Genomic DNA, 23,403 nt, shown 5'->3' on the forward strand with positions numbered 1-23,403 from the left:
GTGCTACAAAACTGCATACCAGAATTTTTTCTAAAGATTCTGATTAAAAAGTTTGAAATTTGGGTGAAAAATTGCAAAATTTTTATAATTTTTATACAAAGTTTAAAATCTGAATTTATATGGTGTTTGTTGTATAGCCAGCTAGGCTTTTATAAAAAAATAATAAACATTAAATAAACAAAAGACAAATAGCCAAAACTGGTCAAAATATCGCACTCCTATTATTTTGTGGACAACTGTACATATATCCGCCTAAATCCAATTTAGCTCGTTCCCTAGTATGCAAGCCTGTGTGAAAAAAGCTTTTTCTTTTGCTTTTCAGGCTTTTAATATATATTCATTTGTGTTTCCTACTGCGCAGATACCAACAAATTTTTTCCACATACATATATGTACATACATACTTGTATGTCCTCCGAATTTTCTATCCACAGCGCCATTGATATTGGTATACATAGTTTAGCATGCAAAATGGCTTCAATTGACGGCGAACAGGCGCCACAAGGTTACGTAGGATAACAACTATACTCATACTATTTTTCATTCGAAAAGAAAGGATACATATCTATATATTACATACATATATTTATATGTAAATGAGGATAAATCGGCGAGCGATAGTAAAATTATCTGTGTAGTTATTTGCCCGAGTAAGCGATAGCTGGAATATTTATGTAGGTATCCTTTTGTTGAGTTGGAGGCATCCTCATGGAATGAAAGCTGGGTATTTTTGATCACAATAAGAAGCAAGGATAAATCAAATGTTGTTGGAGCTCGAAAATTATGTTTCTAAAAGAGCGAGTAAGGAAGGCTCCTCGCCAATTTTTCGTAGCAGTTAGTCTTCCTCGAACATTACGAGTTGCCAAGTTAGTAAACTCAGCATGCAACAGGTATTCCACAACAGATGGGACCTTAAACCGAGCTCGAAAGGATTTTCTCAAATTAGGAGGACTAAAAATAGGGAGGAGGAGCTTGTCAAGGAATGATTTGACAATGCTCTGAGTATCAAGTCACTGCGGAATGAAAATGAAACGAGGTCGGCGAAGAACGGGCGAAGGAAGGCCCATCATCAATCATTATGGAGCCGGAACCATAGATAGCCGAAGCTTTTTCGCAGAAAGAACTTAAATAAATATTTTTAACAGCGCCATCAGGTTTGAGCTCGCACAGGATATGTCCGTTGTTAAGTACCCTTAGTAAGAGGCTGTGTCATGAACCACTGTGGGACACGCCACATTAAAAGAAGAGAATGATTTGCTTTCCCTTCGTAGGGAAGCTAGTAAACTAAAAAAGGCGCTTTTTAGTATAAATGGATTTTTGATAAAAATAAATTTTAGATCCAGATTCCTTCTACCTGAAACCACCCAAAAAGTCCTTCAAAATAAAAAAATCGCCTTAAATCACCAACCTGGGAATATAGAGAAATTGGTTTCATGAATTCCCCTGAAAAAAAGTGTTCTAAGGTGACGGGCGTCTACATTGGCAAGACTGCGAGCACATTTTATTGAGAATAACCTATACCTACGATAACCATTCGTACCGATTTTGGCGGGACAGCACCGATTTTGAGAAAGTTGTTCCCCTGAATATTTTTTAAAAGTCGGGACGTATAACTTTTTCTAAAAAAATTTTTTATTTTTTTTTATAAGCTTAAACCAAAACCATACATAAAATCACAGTTTCAAACCTGAAACAAAATTTAGGAAAATTCAACAAACTTTCATCAAAATTTGAATTTTTTAGTCTGAATCTTTAGAACATTTTGGATATTTATGAAGTGCAAGTATCAACCGGTTAAAAAGTTCCGTATATTTTTCAGAATTTTCTCCTTTTTGTGAAGTCGGTTAAAAAGGTTATCAATCCGCATAACTTTGGGCCACGTTAACCGATTTCTATAATTCTTTAAAGGAAAGGTGTTACCTCACAGGTGGTCCCACACTAATTTGGTTTAAATGCAATCATTGGATCACGAAGAAATTAAAAGAGAAAGATAATCTTAAATTTTTATATGAGAATTGATCGCGGTTTTGGTTTTTGCTACAAATTACTTGTTTATATAGTGGAACTTACACAAACTGGCGTTGATTTTAGAAACAAAAAATAGGTTTTAGGGTTTCCTCGGACCAGATATGGAACCTGTGGTAATATGCGGCTCCAACCCCTCGATCCGCCAAAACAAAATTCGGCCAATGAATAAATGGCCGATGACTGTACGCGATCTTTGTGCCAGTTACTGAGGACAAGTCGTCTTAATACCCTCAGCAAAGCCCCATCGATAATACTATCACAAAGCCTGAGGCCCACCATTAACCAGGCTTTTGAATATGGCTTCAGAAAAGACGCAGTAGAAGATGGACTTGAAAACCAAGCAGCGACTTCCTCTATGACCATGTTACAGTAGCAAGGAAGTCGTAAGCGAAATTGTAAGTGGTAGCCCTACCTTTGAACTCCCACGACATTTTTGATTCAAAGTATGTATGTTCGACCAAAATCGCATAGGCGGTTACAGCGCCAAATAAGAAGAAGACACATTTCAATCTCGTTTTCTTCTAGTATATCCGAGTAAAAAATAATAATCATGTTCACGAATAACTTTCGCGCTTGCCGTGAAACCAAAATTTTACAAAATTCAACGGAAATTAATAATTTCAAGAGCCTGACTAGGAGGGGAGGTTAAGGTATAATATCCAAGAAGTTACTTGCCACATATTAATTTTTCTCTTAGGCGCTTCTTTTTTCTCATACTACCCTCCCGATGTGACCCCACATATGTACATATAAAGATGAGTCCAATAACACCTGTTCACGTTCAGCTCTATCTATGAAAATTAAGTCCTTTTGGGATTTGGGCATGCTAAACTGAATTTTTAAAGGTTTTGACCACATCTTTGAGCATACGCGGTTTGTGACTGCAATGGGCATAAAAAGTGGACTAAGGCTCAGATTGAGTTTAATCAATGGCAGTTGCCCAATTTAGAACTTATTCCGCTTGAATTTAGAGTTTGAGCCAAAGTCGTTCAACGGCGCGTCTAGTCCAGTCCAGTAAAAGAAGCTAAGATACCTATTCCTGTGTCGAATAAACAGTATGAATGGATCGGATTTCTATACTAAATAACTAAGCTTTACTGAAGATTATTGAAGCAAATCTGTCGACCTCCAGAGCTTTTTTCTCAAAAGTGCCGACAGAGATTGGCTTTGCCTTAGCATCAGATTTCATTCAAGTTTAATACTCTATCAGGCACAGGCTAGAACAACTAAATTAGTTTAGATTTGTGTCTATCCATTAGCTGATTTCGTTTGCATTCCTAATCAGTTGTCTTTCACGACCTGGCAAACCTTAGCAAGGAAATTCTTACTTTTGAGTTTGTGATATTTTAAGGAGGATTTTATTGAGATTGAGCAAGAATCATAGAATTACTTTATTTCAAGTTGTCCAATCTTTACAAGGCTGTTGTCTAAACTTCTGGGCTCGTCCTGCCTAAACAATCATGAGGGACTACACAGGACGAAATCTCGTTTTCGACGCTCAGCCCTTTTTTTTGGAGCTACCGTTTAAAACAGAGGGGGATATCTTAAACAACAAGAAATTCAAAGGAGCTCAGTATCCTGCGGTTATTCGTGGTTTCATTGGGGGCGCTTTCCTGGAACGGCCTACAAGATATCGATCTCACAAATTTTACATCTAAATAGCAGACTTTTTTCATTTGATTAATTTTCGCAATCGAATTGTCGAAGCCAGAAAAGCTCGTTGTGGCATTGTACTCCAAAGAATAGATTTGATATGAAACATAGGGAAATTTTGGCAAAAGAAAAAAGCCACCGACAAGCGGCTTGTAGAGTCAAATTGGAAGAAGATTTTTGGCATTTACATTTGCAGTTTTTCAGCCGTCTGAGGTAGAGCGCACACGCGAACTTGTCGGCTGTCAAATGATGGCATGCATTGGGATGGGCAGGAATGTGGGTCGCGCCTACTGTATGTATATATGTATGTATGTATGGATGTCTCTATGTAAAAAAAAATGTCAGCTCGTCTTTTTCATTCACTTGTTGCTGCTATTCATCATTGTCGACCGCATTCCAGGCACGTACAAAGTAACTGTTGCTTGGTGTTGGTGTGCCTGCTTTAAATAACTAATAATTTTACACTTTTTTACATAAACTGGCAGTTCCGCTCCGCTTTTTTCGAGCTCAATTGCCTTTTAAGTTTTATATATTTACAAATGCACATATGCACCATATACATATGTATGTACAAATGTAGGTATGTATATACATACATATGTATACAAATCAACGTTTTTTTTTTGTTACTCGCCACTCTGAAAACTGACGCAAAATCCACTTTCTGGACACATCTGCTTGCCTGGAAGAAACATTTTGTTGTCACAGATCGTGCGTCCGATTGCATGTATTCCCGTGGCACACGGATGATGATGACGTTCACTACTGTATCTTATTGATTGCCGACTGCTGGCACGCAAAACAACAGTAGTTACTATGCTAGTGGGTAGCCAAAAGTCTAGTAGCACACAAAGGTAGGGAGGTAGGTGTAGATGGCACAGCGCTGATAACAAGTAGTTGATTGTTCCCTTGACCGTCACTTCGGCTGTGTGGTTGGGGGTGTCGTTTGCATGCCAACCTGACGCTTATGTTTGACGTTCGTGACCGAAGGGTGGTTAGGGTTGATATTGGAGGCGCAGTGCGCCTTGTTGCGGGTTTGGCATGACACGCTACGTGTTTTTTTTAACAGGCAATTCGCGGTTGCTATCAGTCGATTGTTTAATCAAATTGGTAATTGAGGGCTTTATTATGTATTTACATTTTATATGTAAATGTATATTGCACATTAGGGATTGAGAGGAGCTTAATATTCGAAGAAAAAATAGCGAATTAAATAAGAACTTGGAATCGTACTGGATAGCAAACAGTCGTGGAAACTCAATGTGGAGGACCGAAAGAGGAAAACCTCGGCAGCACTATACTATGTAGGTATGTAAGAAGATTTTGGGCTGCACTTGGGGGCTTTCTCCCGCTAATACTATTCTTTGGGATATCGATCTTATCTTATAAGACTGGAGTGTGTTGAAAGCGAATGCAACGCACATCTACACATTACGGTTCTAAAATTAACGAAGGAGTAAGGGCTGCAGTATACTGTACCTAAACGTAAATTCATAGGTCCTTTAAGGTACCAGGTGATTGCAGTAACTATCAAACTGAGGCCTTTGCAATAAAGAAAATCCGCCAGGCGAGCAAACAAACATTTACACATTTAGATAGTCAGATGGCCATTAGGGCTTTATTTTCATATACGTAAAACAAATTCGATTACCTTCGCGGCCTGTAAGGAGGCTATAAGAAAGTTAGCAGTGGTTAAAATCGTGCGCCTACATTGGATGCCAGGACACAAGAGTATGAAAGGTAATGAGAGAGCTGACGAGCTAGCCCAGCAGGACGTTCTTTTAGACGCCCTTCCCCTTCGGGAAATCAAAAGATTGCTAGATCTGCTCATGTACCGAAAGGTGGACAGATTTTGGAAAAAGGACTCAGGGTTGCAGACTTGCATGTGTATGTAATTCATACGATAGGAAACCTACTGTTTTTCTACTTCGAGTATCAACCAGAAGTACAGATTCGGGGACTTCTGATAGGATTGCTAACAGGGTATTTTTTGCTAGCAGTACATACATTTAAATTAGGTCTTATAGATGAAAAAAGGTGTGGCAATTATAATTATGACGAGAAGACTGTAGACCAAGGACGAAAGTGTCTATTAAAATTCGCAAAAGGAGCAGAGCTATAGACCTTTTGTATAACATTTTTATGGAAAGCACTAAAAAGCCTTCTAATCTTTGCCACAAGCTAATGCCCTCAACTCCGTCAGATTATATTAGGTTGAGAGAGGCACACTTAGGCCTAGTCGGCCCGTTGTGATACCGATTAAGAGCTCGTTTTCGACCTTGTCCATTCACTTAGAAGTAGCGGCAGTTGGTCCGGTTAATAAAGCCCGAGAATTTATGAATGCCTATTTGGCTTAGGTCCGCCAGACAGACAAAGAAGTGGTGGTGAAATGAGACCGAATCGTCCTCCCAATCTTTCCTCGAAGGGATACGAGTGGGGAACTTGTTCACGAGCTCGAGGGGCGGTGTTGTGTAGTATGGGGACCTTAAATTATCGCAGTAGTTGGTAAGAATGTTGTTGTGACCAAATCTGGTCATGCGTCGGCGTGGATAGCAGCGATACTGTCACTGGCATCGCATCCGCCCTTTGAATATTTTGATTTGTACGGAGCCGATTGGGGTTTCATATAAGATGATTCTTTGTAAGATAGAAAGCATTGATTGTCCCTCAGAACTTAATAGATCAGGTGGAGATAGACGACGATGAAGCCCCTGAAGTACATACATGCGTAATAGAAAGATTTTGCTAGCTTTTACTGTGTCAGTTGGGTAAGAAATATGCTGTAAGCAAAGAGTCTAACAAAAGTTATATAAATATAGCCTGCCAGCGCAGGTGCGGTCCTAGTCTCGCTCCCACTCTCATTAGACATGCTTCACAAAAAGCAATTGTAAGGGGTTTACAGCTACATAAGTTTCTTCTCTACTAGAACTTTTGAGTAGCTTAGTTCTCGATGAATTTACTATAATATTTTTGGAGGTCTTGGGGTCCTGAAGGATTAAGGAAACAATCTGTCAAAAATTTAGGTGCTCCAGGAGCATCAAAAGGAAAATGTTTAAACAAATTTCGCGGTTAGGTTATGTATTTCCAAGTAGCAACTAATAAGACTAGAAAAGATATGTGTCTTCAATGCTGGACATCTGCTTAATACTTATTATGTCCGTCGGATGAAAGCTGTAGTTATAAAATCTAAGAAATTTCAGCAGTTTTAAGTCACTCAATTCTGTCAGATCAACTAAGAAAACTTGTTTCTGTTCCTACACAGGTTTTTACTCCAATCTCCGATTAAAAGCTGCAGAGCTAAGCAGTGTCTATATTAATCGCGTATTCAGACATGTTTAGCACACTGTTGGAAACACTGCACAGTTTGTTGAGACAACTCGTTCCCTTCCTGTTTGAAATAACTCAAGTCCTATCGGCTGTGAAGCAAAACCGTGAAACTCTATGGACCCTATAAACACAGTTTACTATAGTATCCAGAAAAAAGTCATACCTAATAATTCGAGTCCCAAGGCGGATCTATATTTTCGACCGTAACTGTTGGAAATCGGGCGCCTATTACAATTTCGTAAGACAAAAGCTTATCGCCAGATTTCCCATGAATGGTATTCAGAGCCAGTCGATAGTCTCTTGGTATTCAGTGAGGTCCAAGCATTATTTTATGGAGTTTTGCACCTCGTCGCTGTACGGCAGTGTTTTCCGTTGGAGTGATTCCTGCGGTATAATAGCAGAAGAGCCTGTTATTAAACTCCGCGATCGGAAGCATCTGTGCTTCACTATGGAGGTGGTGCTCTGGCGTCATTAGGGGGCATGTCTTGTCAGCGGTAAGTGTTGTTCTCTGATGCTTGATCTACTGCAGACTCGTTATACAAATTTTCGTCACATGGTTTAAACCCAACCGCTCAAATTCGTTATATGTTGCCAAAAACGCATATGTTCCTTTACTTTGAGTGCCATTAATAGACTTTCAAAGCCTTGGTTTGACCTCAGTATTGGTAATAGCTGTTGTGTTTCGGTATTAGGATTCCATCGGTATTAGTACGCCTTGGACGCGAGCTCCAAAATCGAATTACTGCAGCGCATTCCGTAGGGGAGAGGATAGGAGCATCGATTAAATGACCCACATTAGAGAAATATTGAAATATAAGTCAGATCAGAAAAACTTGCTCTGGTGGTTGAAGGAGCTTAGAGCCATAATATTTAAGATAAAATGGGGTAATACCCGTTTAATTTTTCTAAGTTTTGAGGTATGATCTTAAAAAGTCCTGACAACTTTCTATTATTCAAATAATACGAAGTTCATCGCTACGAGTCCTTGACAAAAAGACATTATTCGAAAGGCGAGTAGTGTCGCAGGCACTTACATAAGTAACGTAAGTAAATTAGATACTTAGATTTTTCTGAAGTGTTTTTTCTGTCTGGCTACCTCTCTCCTCGATTTCCACTTAATCTAACACTTAGAAGAACTCGCGTTCGCCAACATGAACACATGTTTGTCTAAGGAGAATGACCAAGGTGCCATCCGTAAGTCCCTTGAAGCCGTTCCAAGTGTCTTTACAGAAGTTGAGGTAGCTACATACATATGTATGGTCGACAATTGGGAACGCGTAAGATTGCCTACTTTGATTTTGCTAAGCTTTCTTATGATTCTGTTTATGACTTGCTGGTTAGTTTACGCCGATTGAAGTGGGGTGAACATAACGGTGAGGGGGCTGGTGAAAGACGAGAGAAGCTGTGTTGCTCTGGCAACACTTCTGGATGATTTTTGTTGGGTACACACTTTGCGTGGGGAGTTGTGGGATACAGACGCTGTGGGCGCTAATTGTTGAATTCGACCCGTTCTACGAAATTTACATGATTTGACGTGCTCCGTTTCGAATGCCGCTCAAGGTCAGCCTAGTTAGGAGTTAGAGCAACCTTATTAAACCTCATACATATGTGCATCCAAACATATCAAGGCAACGGTAGTTCTGGCTAGAATAATGGCGAACATCGGTGAACCAAGGCAGCAGGCAAGACAACGTCTGTCTGGTGTTGGAGTCTAAGTATCCTCCTCTATGGTGCTACAGTCTGGTATGGCGCATTCAAACACACCTCATTAGCACGAAGTACTAACTCCACGTACCGCTTGTGAGCTCTTAGGGTCTGCTCTGCGTTCAAAACGGTCTTAGAAGACGCGGCGCTCATCATAGCTCAAGATATGTATGAAGCGAGAACTATGAAGCACAACAAAGCACATAATACAATCACTAAACCCGACTGCGTACAGATCGGCCACAAAGGGCATTCGAATGGAGTTTGTCTCAAACCACACTAACTCTCGACCTGTGAATGCCGTTGTAGGGACAACAACCACCGAAAGTTGATCAGACAGAACTTCATCTGCCTCGTGAGACCCGCACAACACTAGCCCTATTTCGCTCTTACCTGAGCAGGATAGACTCAGATGTGTCCAACAGGCGCAACTAGCGCCAAAACAATCTCAACGCACTCAAAAAAAAAAAAACATAACAAAGCGGGGCAGCGTATCTCAGTGGTGGACCCATCGGCTCATCACCAGAGTTGAAGCATCGCTCAATAGAAAGCGCGGGAAAGTAGATGACTAGCTTCCCCAGTACGAATAAGCAGTTGCCGAAGATGCGGAACATATGTATGTTTTTCGTATGTCCCCGTTTCAGAAGGCTAAAGAAGAAACTAGATGGTGCAACTCCGCAAACTGCGGGCGAGCAAGGCGTAGACGCGAACGCCAAGAAAGTGTGTAAACCAGCAGACCGATATAGAGGCGACAGCTCACGATACCAGACTTAGGAACCAACTTTCTATAGTATGGATAGGGACATGGACGTCGAGCCTAGAGCTGTCGACGAAATAATTGGAAGGTAATATTGGTGGGAATCGGTACTGTGACGGTAGCGTTAAAGTCCGACAGTGACGGAGTTAGGCTTTCGATGCTTCATCCTCCTAAAAAAACATACATATTCATTAGGATGTCTCACTAAAAAAGTTGCGATTTTTCCACCGGAATTCTGAGCTTAAACTCTTCTATCATACGGGGGGATTTTTTGAAAAAAATAACTTTATTTAAAAAAAAAAATATTTTGAAGGTATTTTCAAATCGGGCCAACTCACGTAGATCTTAAAATTTTTTTTAAATATTTTAGCGGAAGTCTCAAAATATAATCGGCCTTATAACGAGTTCTATGTGAACAAATGTTCCCAATAATCATAAAGCAAAACAAAAACAACTATTGGCAATTTGTTTTGGTTTTGCCTGTTAAACTATGGGAACGATATATTCACATGGCGTTGGCGATAAAGCTGAAACATTTTCAGCTCGATTCTGAATAGAAACTTGTCTTTTCCCTTTCCTCATATCATGAATAAAAATTCCCTGAGAATTTTTTATTTTAAATGGCGGAGTGGAGCTGTCAAAAATTGTCAAACAGCTCTTTCGATGTTCGAATTTCCTTCTCCAAAATTTTGGGGGAAAATGCTACTCCCTGAGAGTTAATTATTGGAGGATTTCTTTCTTGGTAAAAATACAGTAGGGGTTTTCTTTTGTTGTGGGGAGTGATGTACCCTAATATACATACAAATTTTCGTATGTATTATATGTACAATTTTCTCAGTGAAGCTGAATGATAGAAATCAATATCAATTAACTGTTCTCAATAGCACAATACTTAAGCGTATATACAAGCATACATAACACATACGTATTTATGTATATATACAGGTATGAATATGAACAAGTTTATTGACCAGCATCTACAAACAAGCTTTCTTAAAAAAAACAATACAATTCTTTTAATGCGCAAAAAAGTTCAACATACATACATTAATAACTTAATAGGAAAAATTAACATAGCACACTTTTATGTACGAACCACATACTAATGTTATTCGCTTATACAGTATACATAGGTAATTTAAAACTTTGCGGTGGGCCCTTGAAACAATTGCGAATAAAAATAATATTTAAATTTTTTATTTATGTGAATTTCTTTATTCGTTTCAATTTTCATACATACATACATTTAAACCTTCATACATATCAGCTAACATTTATAAGGAATTGTAGTCACAAAGATTTACCATAGATTTTGTTTATATGCATTTTTATATTAAGTTGAATTCTGATGCCAATACAAATGTGCTATGAATTTAATTACATACTGGAAACATTGCAAAATTTTAAAACACCACAGTTTTGTTTTTTTGTAAAACTATTGTGCTACATGCCATGTAAATTTTATCGATGCCTAAAGAGCTTAATTTGGCTATACTTTCCGATAACTATCTTCCAAAATATGTATATAAATATGTTTCGCAATATTTTGCATACTTATTTTATAAAGGGATGTAAGATTTTAAACATATTTTTTTTGATCACAAATTGTAAAAAAAATTAAAAATACTTGCAATTAAAGTAAAAATGTGTCATAACAGTTATTACAATTTCAAAAAAAAATGAAATTTGAAATTAGTATGCAGATATAACTGCTATATTTTATTTTTTTGCAACCAAATTGTTTATTCTAAGTACTTTAAAAACCCTAACTAAACTAAATAAATATTCCATTAATGGTACTAAATAAGTATGTAAAACCAATTCTAGTTGATGTTTTAGTATTATGCACTAGTACCGTATTTTTTTTTTACTTTTTTAAGAATTAATTTTGGATTAAGTAGCTATGCGTATCATTACTTGCTAAATAACCTTATTTTCAATTAACAACTACAAATGTTACATACAACAACAAGAACATCAGCAGCTTCACATTAACTTTAGGACAGAATAATGTTTTTAGGTACTTATGGGTCGATTATGGATAGCAACGCAACCTCGTCCACCGAAGTTATGTGTTATAATGTTGCAGATAATAGAACTGTGAAGTACCAGAAACCAAAACTCGAGCGTATATATCAGGCCTTGAGAGCAGAAGTGGCCTAACCTACAATTTTTTTTTTCTTGTACTTAACTTCTTAAAATAGTTTCAAATGTGATAAATTTTAAAGTATTCCTCAATTTGATGGTACGTTATGAAGCTCTGTTGCTTAAAATTAATCTGATTTGAGACTATTTTAATTAGGAAAGCAATCAAAAAAAATTTTTGGTGAGGCCACTTCTGCTCTCATGGCTTCATATGTAAACTGAATACACTTGAAAAAATAAAAATAAAAATATCGCAAACAAAATTTCCGCGGCAACCATACAACTGAAGTTGCCAATATAGCTAGTTTCCATCTGTGTCCATTTCTGCCACTGTCAACGCAACTGCAGTTCGATTTTCATCCGTATTGCACCCATTAATTCAATATAATGCGCTCCTCAGAAAACTATTCTTGCTCTCATAGTCCCCGCTTCATAAATATCGCCTACATTACTGCCGACCTCGCTGTGCTGTTGCTGTGCCCGCTGCTGTATTGTATGAATTATACACTGCCGCCGTCCCACCTCCAAACGACCCATTGCGCTGTAAATATGTCGCCGATCCACCATTGCGCCCCTGTGTCCGATAATTCGCGGTTAACGCTTTATCGGTACGAGCACTTATTACAGCTGGCTGTTAGAAAAGTCGTTTCTCATAGGAGAAAAGGCCATGCACATTACCTTCCACCTGAGCGGAATGTGTGCGCTTCATAAAACGCAGCTTGCCATTGTAAATCATAGATCTACGTATGTAACAAAAAATATCACAAATTAATGTCAATTAATTCGCATTGATTGCGATCAAAGTACAAATAATATACCTCAATTCACTAACAGTATGCGCGCCTATATCTTGACAGCTATGCTGCAGTCCACACTCCAAGTAGGGCAAATAACGCAGCACTGAACCCTTGTCTACAATACTGCCGCTCACACCCTGTGCCACCTTTGTGCGATCCATTTCAGTGTGATAGTAACGGGACATAGCAGCCCCTTTGGCATCACGGCGTTCCATAGCCTCCAAGGAACCCATACCGCGGTACTTTTTCAAACGTACACCATCATGAAAGAAGTACTCGCCGGGTGCTTCGGAAGTGCCAGCCAAGAGAGAACCCATCATGACAGCACATGCGCCTAATGATAAAGCTTTAACGATATGTCCTATGGATTGAATACCGCCATCAGCAATCACTGGTACACCAAACTGTTTGGCGTAGGTAGAAACTTGGTAGACAGCAGTAGCTTGTGGACAGCCGCAAGCCATCACTTCTTGAGTGATGCAAATCGAGCCAGAACCCATGCCAATGCGCAAACCATCAACACCGGCGTCAATTAGATTTTTCGCTTGAGCGCGGGTTACCACTGAATGATCGGAAAAGTAATATTGTTAATAAAATCTAAAATAAATAATTAAATTAATTCAAGGACTTACCATTGCCACCAATCACTTGCAGTTCTGTATAAGTATTTTTGATAAACTTGATCATATCAATCTGATAAATGGAATTGCCTTGCGAGGAGTCCAATACAATCACATCAACGCCATTTTCGACTAGCAATTTGAGACGGTCTTTATCTTCCGGACGTGTGCCAATAGCAGCGCCCACTAACAGTTGTTTGTTACTATCTTTCGATGCATTCGGATATGAACGCGCCTTCTTTAAATCAGTGCGTGCAATCAATGCAACCAGCTCCCCATTCTCATTTACAATTGGCAGTTTGCCCTTCTTACTTTTTTCTAAAATAGCATTAGCCATAGGCAGTGTGATACTATTCGGTGCTGTGATCAACTCGGTGGTCATGATAGTGCCCAATTTAATATCTGGCTGATTTTCACGGAAATCAATGTCACGCGAGGTAACAATGCCCAACAAGCGGCCGCCCAATTTGCCATTGGCTGTAATTGGATAGCCTGTAAAGCCATTTTTGCGACGCGCTTCCAACACATCACCCACTGTATTCTCGGGCGACATCACTGAAGGGTCACGGATGAATCCATGCTTATATTTTTTTACTTTGTGCACTTCATTTGCTTGATATTCCGGTGTGCAATTGTGATGAATTATGCCAATGCCTCCGCAGAGCTATAAATAGATAAAAATATGGGTGTAAATAAATATCTAAAAAAACGGGACATCCATAAATTCTTCGATATATTTACGTACATAATACAAACAGTTGTCCACAAAATAATAGGAGTGCGATATTTTGAACGGTTTTGACTCTACAAAAAGTATAAAAAAGTATGCAAAGTTTGACCAAAATTTCAAGAAACTTTAAATTTTTTGTTAAGCAGTTTTATAGCCCATCAAATTGTGAAAGTGCACGTTTTAAGTTGCTGAAAACCCCGTTTATTTTTGAGAATTTTTCTGGTTGAAGGTATTTCGCATTTTTCCCACCCAAATTATGTGCTATGTAAATGTAGCCGCTACAACAACAACAACAGGGAAAACTTGCCAAAATATCGCACTCCGAAATCGTAATAACAATATACACGTAAAGTTCCTAACTAATTGGGTTGAATACCTACATACCTATGGAAATGTGTAGGTACATATTTGCAATTTCCAAAAAAATTATCCAATACATAAAATACACATTTGCATACACAGAGTCGTATTAACTTATCTACTATTTATCTACATACTTATATGTATGTATACATTTATCTTTTTTCAATATTAATTTAAAATAAACACTTACCGCCATTGCAATAGCCATATCTGACTCGGTTACAGTGTCCATAGGCGATGAGACCAATGGTGCACGCAATGTTATACCTTTTGTTAAAGGTGAACTCAGATCAACCTCCTCAGCGGCGAAATCAATATAGCCAGGCAAGATAAGAAAGTCACTAAATATAAAAGTAAAAACATTTAATTGGCAATTGTAAAAGCACGCAAATAATAAATTATATGCCACAAATACACATACTTGTAAGTCAAACCATCACTGCTGGCGAAAAGCTCATGACATGAAAGGCCATCTTGCAGTTCATCTCCATTAACACCCGCAGCTGCGTTCTTTAACGGCTCTGCCGGCACACTTTCAAAGCCGTTGGTGCCGACATCGGTGGGGGTTGTCGTTGCCATTATTATAATTGATTATAGCAGCGTGTGAAACGCAAAAGATTGGCACTAATAAACTGCTGAAGTTAATTACCCTTTTGGCGCAGGTAATTGTACTTTTAAATGCTTAATACTTTTTAGTAGACAAATTTGGCAAATATGTATGTCATTCGATGCGCACACACCCCTGTACGCTATGTAAGTCAATTTAAGTGCGCAAAATGCACCGAAGATTTGACACGTTTGATGCCGCAATTGCTAGCAGCTCCTTGTATGCCGGTGGAAAACTTCCGGCTGTTTACCAACTGAAAGTGGTCCTCAGCTGTATATTTGGCTATAAATTTGTAGAATATGAACGCTTAGAATAGAAAATTCAGCACAAATCTATAAAAAATGCAAAATTTGTAAGTATTACAATTAATTAATTAGTCTTCAAATGCACATTTTTTTAATAAATGCCTCACCGTCCGTTTCAAATGCGTCTCACTCAACAGCTCCACACTGAATGAGCACTTTCGCTGGCCCCACGTGTTGCTCAAGTCTGTCCCTCAGTGGGCTCCCCATTTGCGCATGGTTGCATTTATAGTGCCTACAAAGAAATTTAGTAAAATAAAAAAATTAAAAATTTCAAGAATTGTGTATTTTTAGCTATCAAATATTTTATTAAAGGCGTTATTTAACAAAATAAGAATGCTGTTAAATATTAAATTACATTAAATTCTTTAGTAATTACCAAAATAGGATACACACAAATTATTTGTGTCCCTTTCGACATGATTCCCAAAGTGTTATTACAACCCTGGGTATCAAAACTACTAGAGGTCACTGAACATACTACACCGTCAAGAAGCTGTTAAAATCATTTTAACTCAATTTGACAGCCGAACAGCTGTAATTAAGCAGTTCGCCATTCATTTCATTTGTCGTGCAGTAAATGCATTTAATCTGTTAATAAAAGGTTGAAAAAATATCGTTCAATTGAATTTCGTTGCTGCTATTGCTGACTGCTCCAGAATAATAAACTAATATTTGATTTGAGCTTATGTGAGCTCATCTAATAAACCTTCGACCCGCGAGAAATTACATTTATTTTGCATAAAAATGAGTTTACCTCCAGCATTGCTGCAGCGCTTGGCACAGCGCGGTCTTGTACAAAAATCAAAAAGGAAGGGTGCAGGTTAATAATTACATGCATTTTTCAACCATTAGTCCACTCCTATCCCTTGCATCTCTCCCCAGATCCACCACCGGTTTCATCAGTCGAAAATGAAGAAGTCATTGCTGAAGATTACGATGAAATGGAAACAGAAGATCCACGTGCTACTGTTCACGAAGAATATCAATATCCGCCACTTTATGATACCGAAACGAGCAGTAAACGCGTTGAAGAAAATTTCTGGATAGGACGCATGAAAGAGCGCATGGGTGAAGCCAGCTCAACCACAGGCCATCGTGGTTGCCCAAATAAGTACAACATTTGGCACAAATGCACGCTGTTTTGTGTTAATCGCTGGGGTGATGGCAAATCCGAACCAAGTCGCGAGTATATGCGTCGCTACAAACGATTGCGCCGCAAATATCCATTGCCCAAAGGTTGGGCTGATCGTTATGATCCCGGTTGTGGTTGTTACTACTTTTATAGTGTGACCGAAAACTTAGTTTCATGGCTACCACCTACGCATCCGAAATCTCAGGTCACAAAGAGCGCTGCCGTTTTTCGTCGACAATTGGAGGAAGCAGCTGGCGGTGAAGGTGGCGGAGGTAGTGATGGAGAACAGCAGCCCGACGAAAGCGATGATGCACAAGAAACCGAATTAGCGCGACATCAACGCGAAATAGATGAAATAATAAACTCATCAATGCGGGCACGTTCTCCGGCTCTGCCGAAGCAAGATTTCCCTAGTTTACAGGAGAGCACGGCGACAGCAAGCGCAGCAACACAACCGCAACGAAAACAAAAATCACGTGATTTGGATCGCACGCTATCTAAGCAACGGCGTGACCGTGACAAGGAACGAGAGCAGAGCAGCAGCCGCAGGCACCGAGGACGTAGCGATGCTGAGCCAGCAGATCCCATGGATCCCAGTTCGTACTCTGATATACCGCGCGGCAAGTGGTCTGATGGACTGCCCACCGGTGGCAGTGAAGAACAAAAGAAGTCAAAAAGCGCAAGCAGCGGAAAAAAAGACACGGCAAGGGAGCGTGAAAAGCATGCAGATGCACGGCGTGACAGCGACGATTAAACAGATGTGTATATTAAATGGAAATAAATGATGTATGCGTATAGATGTACATACAAAGTGGGTATAATTAATTTCTATAAAGGCGTGTAGGTATATTGCAATCAGCCGGCCGCCGAGCACTTTATTGTGTGATACCATTTAGGCACAACCCCCAATTATTGTAAGCTAATCGCATAAGCGATAACAGCAATATACACCTTTGTAACAACAAATTCTGTACAAAAAAAGAAATACAAATAGACAGCATTAGTGCAAACAGGAGGCGTCGTCGTCGTATCGTGCAGCCTCTACGAAATTACAACTTTGCTTTAGGGTTCTTTCGCTCCTCACATGCCCAACCCTGCCCATTTACAGGCAGCAGCTCTACAATTGCTGCTTCATCTGTGCTCTCGCTCTCGCGAATCTCCTGCCTGCGTTGGCGGGGGTCTGCGTAATTTTCTGCGCTCCTGTTACATTTGATGAATTTGAGGCGTATCTAGGGCGTGGTGGATGCCGACCTTGGGTGTGTACGTACGTCGTCGGCATGGCCGTTCCGCTATTTTCGTTTCAACCAACCTTCAATGGCCGGCCCCGGCAGGGAGGCTAACAACAAACAGCAAGCGATTGATGGTAAAGTAGATGGCCTGAGTATTTAATTGACGAGTCCATGATTGTTTACATTTGTATGTACATACATACATACACACTTCATAAAAGCTGCCTGCAATGCTGGGGTGGACAAAGCAGAATGAACAAATTAAATTGGTTTGACGGGTGGTGAGTAAGCAAGGCGGGGAAAGAATGCTCACAGCAAACAGCAGTAAAATTTTCAAAGAAAACGACCGCCTGCCATTTGCGTAATATGTTTGTATGTGGAAGCGTTTGTAGTTGTTTTTGTTGAGTGGCTGCTGATAGTAGTGTTTGTTGGTGGTGGAATTGTGCTTGGCCACAGCCAGTCAGCTGTTACGACATGTACTTGGGCAAATTTGCTATTTTGCATTCTACTCTTGTTTATTCCTTGCTTATTTTTGTTGTTGATGCTTTGCTCTTTCACAGGTGGCTGTGGACACGTGTTGGTTTTATTTGTTTTTGTTTTCACCTTTCTGCTGCCTGTTATGCGGCAGCTTAGCCTTGTTTTTGTTGCTTTTGTTATTTCTTTACGCATCAATGAGGCGAGTCCATTAAATTGTGTGCACTCTTGTGGAGGAGGTGTCGATGTCACTTTGACGATAACGCATAAGCGGCGATTTTAATTAGTCACAAGTTTAACAATTTCTATCTCTTTCTATCCTGGGAAGAATGAAAGTTCCTGGTAGGAAAGTAGTAGCTTCAGTAGTAGGCAAAACGACTTGCTGTCTCAATAATCTGGAACGAGTGTGTCTTGACTGGGACAAAAGCTAGGGAAAATGGCGCTCACATACATATGTATATATTTGCTAAGTTCTTTGTCGAATTTCCGTCCCAAATTGTATTATGCGTCTTCACGTTGTTAACAAACATTCGGAGACTTCAAGTAGGAGTAGGCAGACGATTTCACAAATAACGGACTATCTGTCTATCCGCGAAGTCCTTTGCTATAATCGGAGGAAATCGAGAATTCGGATATAAGCATTAGAAAAAGTAGCTACATACATACATACATACATAATCGATATACCTCTCCACACTCGTTTTCTTAGATCAATTGTTTTCAAGTCCAAGGTGTTTGTGTATATCATAATTTTACCAGAAAATCCAGCTTGGAGCGGCTTTAATCCTTTGAAAGTTATGGAATTTGCTTCCCTAGTTTCAACTACCCTACAGGGATTCTATTTACCTGTTATTAGTGTCCGGTCGAATATTGAGTTTCGGTTACCGAGTAATACGAAAAATATTAAGGGTTTAATATCATGGAAAATCCAGTATTTGGCCATATATTTTGTATTTATGGCTTAAGTTTGAATCAGGTCTTACTAAACTCTGCATATCAAAACTCTGGAAATATTGGGCCTTATGAATAAAAACTAAGCAATTACTTTTTTTTTTTAAGTTCATACCTTTAACTCGATTTAATCAAATAAATTTAAGTAAAAGGTCTGAAATTTTAAGAAAATGCAATCACTTAAGTTTTATTCACAAGGCACATTGAAAGAAGTGACTTCAATTTTCATACACAAATTTAAGATAACCGTTAATTTCTTCGTGATTCAATGACCACGTTTTAACCAAATTAGTATGGGACCACCTCTGAGCTACCACTTTTCCGTTAAAAAAATAATTGTAGAAATGGTTAACGTGGTCCAAAATTATGCAGTAACATGCATAAAAAAATATTCCGATGAATTCATAACCTCCTTCTTTTTTTGAAGTCGGTTAAAAAGTAGACCTACGGAATAAAAGCGGTCCCTCACAGATACTATGTAGTGGATCGTTGACATCGAGCTGCTTCCCAACGCACACCCTTTGCAACGATTGTTCCGTTTTGGACTCTAAGGAAGAGTAAATTGGTATTACCTCACCGCCTTCGTCCAGGATGCGATTCTGGTCATTGGCACTGGAGACTTTAGTGATGGTTGGGACCTTTAAAGTCCATGCCTCTACGAGTAAGTTTCCACAGTAGCGGCTACCACCTGAAATATTTGCATCCACGCGTTGCGTCATCGCCATTGGGGTTGGAGTTTTCTTCGTAACTGCCAAGCTTGGCGGGTGGAGCGTACATGTCGCGAGACACGGCATTTCCATTCCGGATACCCACAGCAAGGGATTTTGGTCGGTTTTTACGAAACACATGCCTTGCTTCGGGTAAATTCTCTCTCAACAAATTCTTTGCGAAAAGGACGAGACATTGGCTTAGAAGAAATTAATCATCGATCATAGGTATATCGTCACCTGAGTGTAAGCTCGACCTGGAAGCTTTATCTGAGAAAACTTTTCAAGAACGCTGTTTAGGCCTTCATGCAAAACCAAATGATTTAAAGGTCGAACCACCCTAATGTAAAAGTGCATTGATTTGAGCCGACCACACAAACATACTCAGGCATATATACGGCCTACCTTTATTGCTACGCCGTTAGCAATAAATGTATTATTTCCCGTTGTAATATAATTTCGTTAAGTTTCCCCTCCGAGCAGTTGGCTGCCGGCGGGTAAACTTAACTTTGTCAAAGCGGGACCTTTTCACTTCATTCGAGCTATCAAGGAGACCGGACGACTTCAGCCATCACCCAGCGATACATATTAAAAGGTAATCANCAATTTTCATACACAAATTTAAGATAACCGTTAATTTCTTCGTGATTCAATGACCACGTTTTAACCAAATTAGTATGGGACCACCTCTGAGCTACCACTTTTCCGTTAAAAAAATAATTGTAGAAATGGTTAACGTGGTCCAAAATTATGCAGTAACATGCATAAAAAAATATTCCGATGAATTCATAACCTCCTTCTTTTTTTGAAGTCGGTTAAAAAGTAGACCTACGGAATAAAAGCGGTCCCTCACAGATACTATGTAGTGGATCGTTGACATCGAGCTGCTTCCCAACGCACACCCTTTGCAACGATTGTTCCGTTTTGGACTCTAAGGAAGAGTAAATTGGTATTACCTCACCGCCTTCGTCCAGGATGCGATTCTGGTCATTGGCACTGGAGACTTTAGTGATGGTTGGGACCTTTAAAGTCCATGCCTCTACGAGTAAGTTTCCACAGTAGCGGCTACCACCTGAAATATTTGCATCCACGCGTTGCGTCATCGCCATTGGGGTTGGAGTTTTCTTCGTAACTGCCAAGCTTGGCGGGTGGAGCGTACATGTCGCGAGACACGGCATTTCCATTCCGGATACCCACAGCAAGGGATTTTGGTCGGTTTTTACGAAACACATGCCTTGCTTCGGGTAAATTCTCTCTCAACAAATTCTTTGCGAAAAGGACGAGACATTGGCTTAGAAGAAATTAATCATCGATCATAGGTATATCGTCACCTGAGTGTAAGCTCGACCTGGAAGCTTTATCTGAGAAAACTTTTCAAGAACGCTGTTTAGGCCTTCATGCAAAACCAAATGATTTAAAGGTCGAACCACCCTAATGTAAAAGTGCATTGATTTGAGCCGACCACACAAACATACTCAGGCATATATACGGCCTACCTTTATTGCTACGCCGTTAGCAATAAATGTATTATTTCCCGTTGTAATATAATTTCGTTAAGTTTCCCCTCCGAGCAGTTGGCTGCCGGCGGGTAAACTTAACTTTGTCAAAGCGGGACCTTTTCACTTCATTCGAGCTATCAAGGAGACCGGACGACTTCAGCCATCACCCAGCGATACATATTAAAAGGTAATCATATTGTACACCCACTGATTTATTTGATAATAAAGCCACTTGAAATTCAAAGCTATTATCCACTAATACACTTGGTTGTGTTTTTTTCCATTTTCTTTTTTCAATTGGCATTGGTGCTACTGCGGGAGTTGCGACCCACTGGTTCACCGATCGTTCAAACGCCGCATTTCAGAATTTTATTGAAAACACCCCTTCTAAGAATTTGGTTGAAGAATGCCCTATTTCAGAATTCGATTCAAAAACGCCCTATCTCAGCTGAAATCACATTGAAAATGTGCTGAGATAGGTCGTTTTTGAAACGGCAGCTGAGATAGTGCGTTTTTCAGTCAAAAAATTAAATAGGGCGTTTTCAGAACGTTGGCATCTGCCTTAGTCTCGAGACCAGGGATCGAAGATAATAGTTATTTTCGAAATTTCAATTCAAAAAGTAGCCGAAAAGGAATATTAATCCTTTATCATTTCAATTTTTAGGACTTTTTTCAAAAAAGTTAGCAATTAACCGTTATTTGATATTTTTTCAATTACAGTAAAATTTTAAGCTTTACGGTTACGGTCAGATAAAAGAGCAGAACAATTTTAACTTTTTTCTTTGACCGAAAAAAGCGAACTTTTATCTTTTACTGAAAATTTCGAAAAAAAGCAAACAGTTACAGTCCCTGCTCGAAATAGATTATCTCTGTGCTGTATGCCCGCGCGGAGGAAGGTGTATTTGAGAGGAACCATTTGAAGGCATTGCCTTTGGTTTCATACCAATATCTAGCGAGTAGCGAGTCATGTTCGATATATGAGAGAAATAAAGTTTATAAAAGATTATTATTCAGCTTGACTTGCCGCTTTTGTTGCTCGTACGTAAGAAATTACTTCTATTGTATGTCTATGTGCGAAATTCGGGTTTCGATTCAAATATCGGTTTCGGTTGGTTACTAATAAACACCCATAAAAACCACAAAGCTGATAACCGTCAATAAGGGGGAGGTGCTAAGCTAATTCTCTTGAGATTAAAGCTAATGAATTTATACAAAGAATATACATACATCCATAGAAACATATGTACATATGTACAGATATGTAGCTAAATACTAAGGTAAATACATGCATGCATACATATGTATGTATTAAAAATGATGAGAAAGAAATTTCCAAAACTATCAGAAAAGTCAAATACATACTCGCCCAAAACATTTAGGGCTCCGTTAGTCTAGACTTAACTTACGTAAGACATCGTCATTGATTATTCAACACGTCAACTTAGCCAGAAGCGAAAATATTTGGTTTTTGTATTTTCTTTTTCAGCTGATTGCCACTTTGCCGCCTATAAGCCAGGTCGAAAATTTCCTGGACAAAAACATATGGCGTTGGCCAATATAATAGGTTACGTAACGTAAATTAAGTCTAGACTAACTAAACGTTTGGGCCAAGCTTCTGTAACTATTCGAAATGTACTTCACGATCTACTTTTGACTTTCGAAGAGAGGCCACGAAAATTTGCAACCTTTACATTCACAGCTGATTTATCTAACCGGCTGCGCCCTCACCTCCATTCACAATAAGGTGGGTCTCAACCCCACCTCGAATGCTTGCGAAAGTCCATTTAATTGGCTTTCAAACTAAGCTCGCACTCCATACAAAACTGTTTGCGCTCTCACTCGTGAAAACGCCACAAAACCGCTAATTAGCGTAGGTGTACAACAAACAGCCGTGCCTTCCAACCTTTCGACCCGCCAAATGTAGAGTGGTGTCACAACAGCGATAGCAAACACGGCAATAGGCTGACAAGGCATGGCGTCGACATCCCTAGCGCGCGCTGGTAATTTTTTCGCGATAGGCGAGTTTGAGCTCGTTGGCCGAGCCCCAAACGGACAGAGGTTGGCCTGGATTGCAGCGCTAGAATGAAATGGCGCGATGTGGAGACTATACAGCGAACGTCAAACATGCAAGAACCGCAGCAGTTAGACCTACCGCATGCCAGCCAGCCAGTCAGTCGCCAGTTTTGTTGGTGGGCCTTGGTGTGCGCGGAGAGGAAGTGAGGGCGGCAGCAGAAGTCAAGGGATGCCCTACACAGCCCACACACATACTATATATACGGACTTACGACTTGTGCCTTGGAATCGAGCACACAAATTAGCACACAATTCCAATTAAGCAATTAAAAGCCGCCTTTTTGTGGCGATGAGAAATGAAA

The 23,403-nt window shown here is 39.6% G+C and overlaps 2 protein-coding genes across 2 annotated transcripts; one reads left to right on the forward strand and one right to left on the reverse strand.

Moving 5' to 3' along the window:
* Positions 1–11,328: 11,328 nt before the first annotated feature.
* On the reverse strand, positions 11,329–15,211 carry ras (Inosine-5'-monophosphate dehydrogenase ras). Its single transcript, XM_017635321.1, has 6 exons — positions 15,144–15,211; positions 14,546–15,063; positions 14,315–14,465; positions 13,044–13,695; positions 12,433–12,973; positions 11,329–12,354 (listed from the first exon to the last, which is right to left on the reverse strand). The coding sequence occupies exons 2-6, from the start codon at positions 14,701–14,703 to the stop codon at positions 12,249–12,251; spliced, it is 1,608 nt and encodes a 535-aa protein (XP_017490810.1). The 5' UTR covers positions 14,704–15,063; positions 15,144–15,211; the 3' UTR covers positions 11,329–12,248.
* Positions 15,212–15,547: 336 nt separating this feature from the next.
* PQBP1 (poly-glutamine tract binding protein 1) lies at positions 15,548–16,971 on the forward strand. The gene is made up of 2 exons (XM_017635331.1): positions 15,548–15,856; positions 15,919–16,971. Exons 1-2 carry the CDS (start codon positions 15,781–15,783, stop codon positions 16,920–16,922), a joined length of 1,080 nt encoding a protein of 359 aa, XP_017490820.1. The 5' UTR covers positions 15,548–15,780; the 3' UTR covers positions 16,923–16,971.
* The last annotated feature ends 6,432 nt before the right edge of the window (positions 16,972–23,403 follow it).

Source organism: Rhagoletis zephyria, unplaced genomic scaffold (genome assembly GCF_001687245.7).
Source record: "Rhagoletis zephyria isolate East Lansing unplaced genomic scaffold, Rhagoletis_zephyria_1.1 Rzeph_scaffold_00121, whole genome shotgun sequence".
Classification (NCBI taxonomy): domain Eukaryota; kingdom Metazoa; phylum Arthropoda; class Insecta; order Diptera; family Tephritidae; genus Rhagoletis; species Rhagoletis zephyria.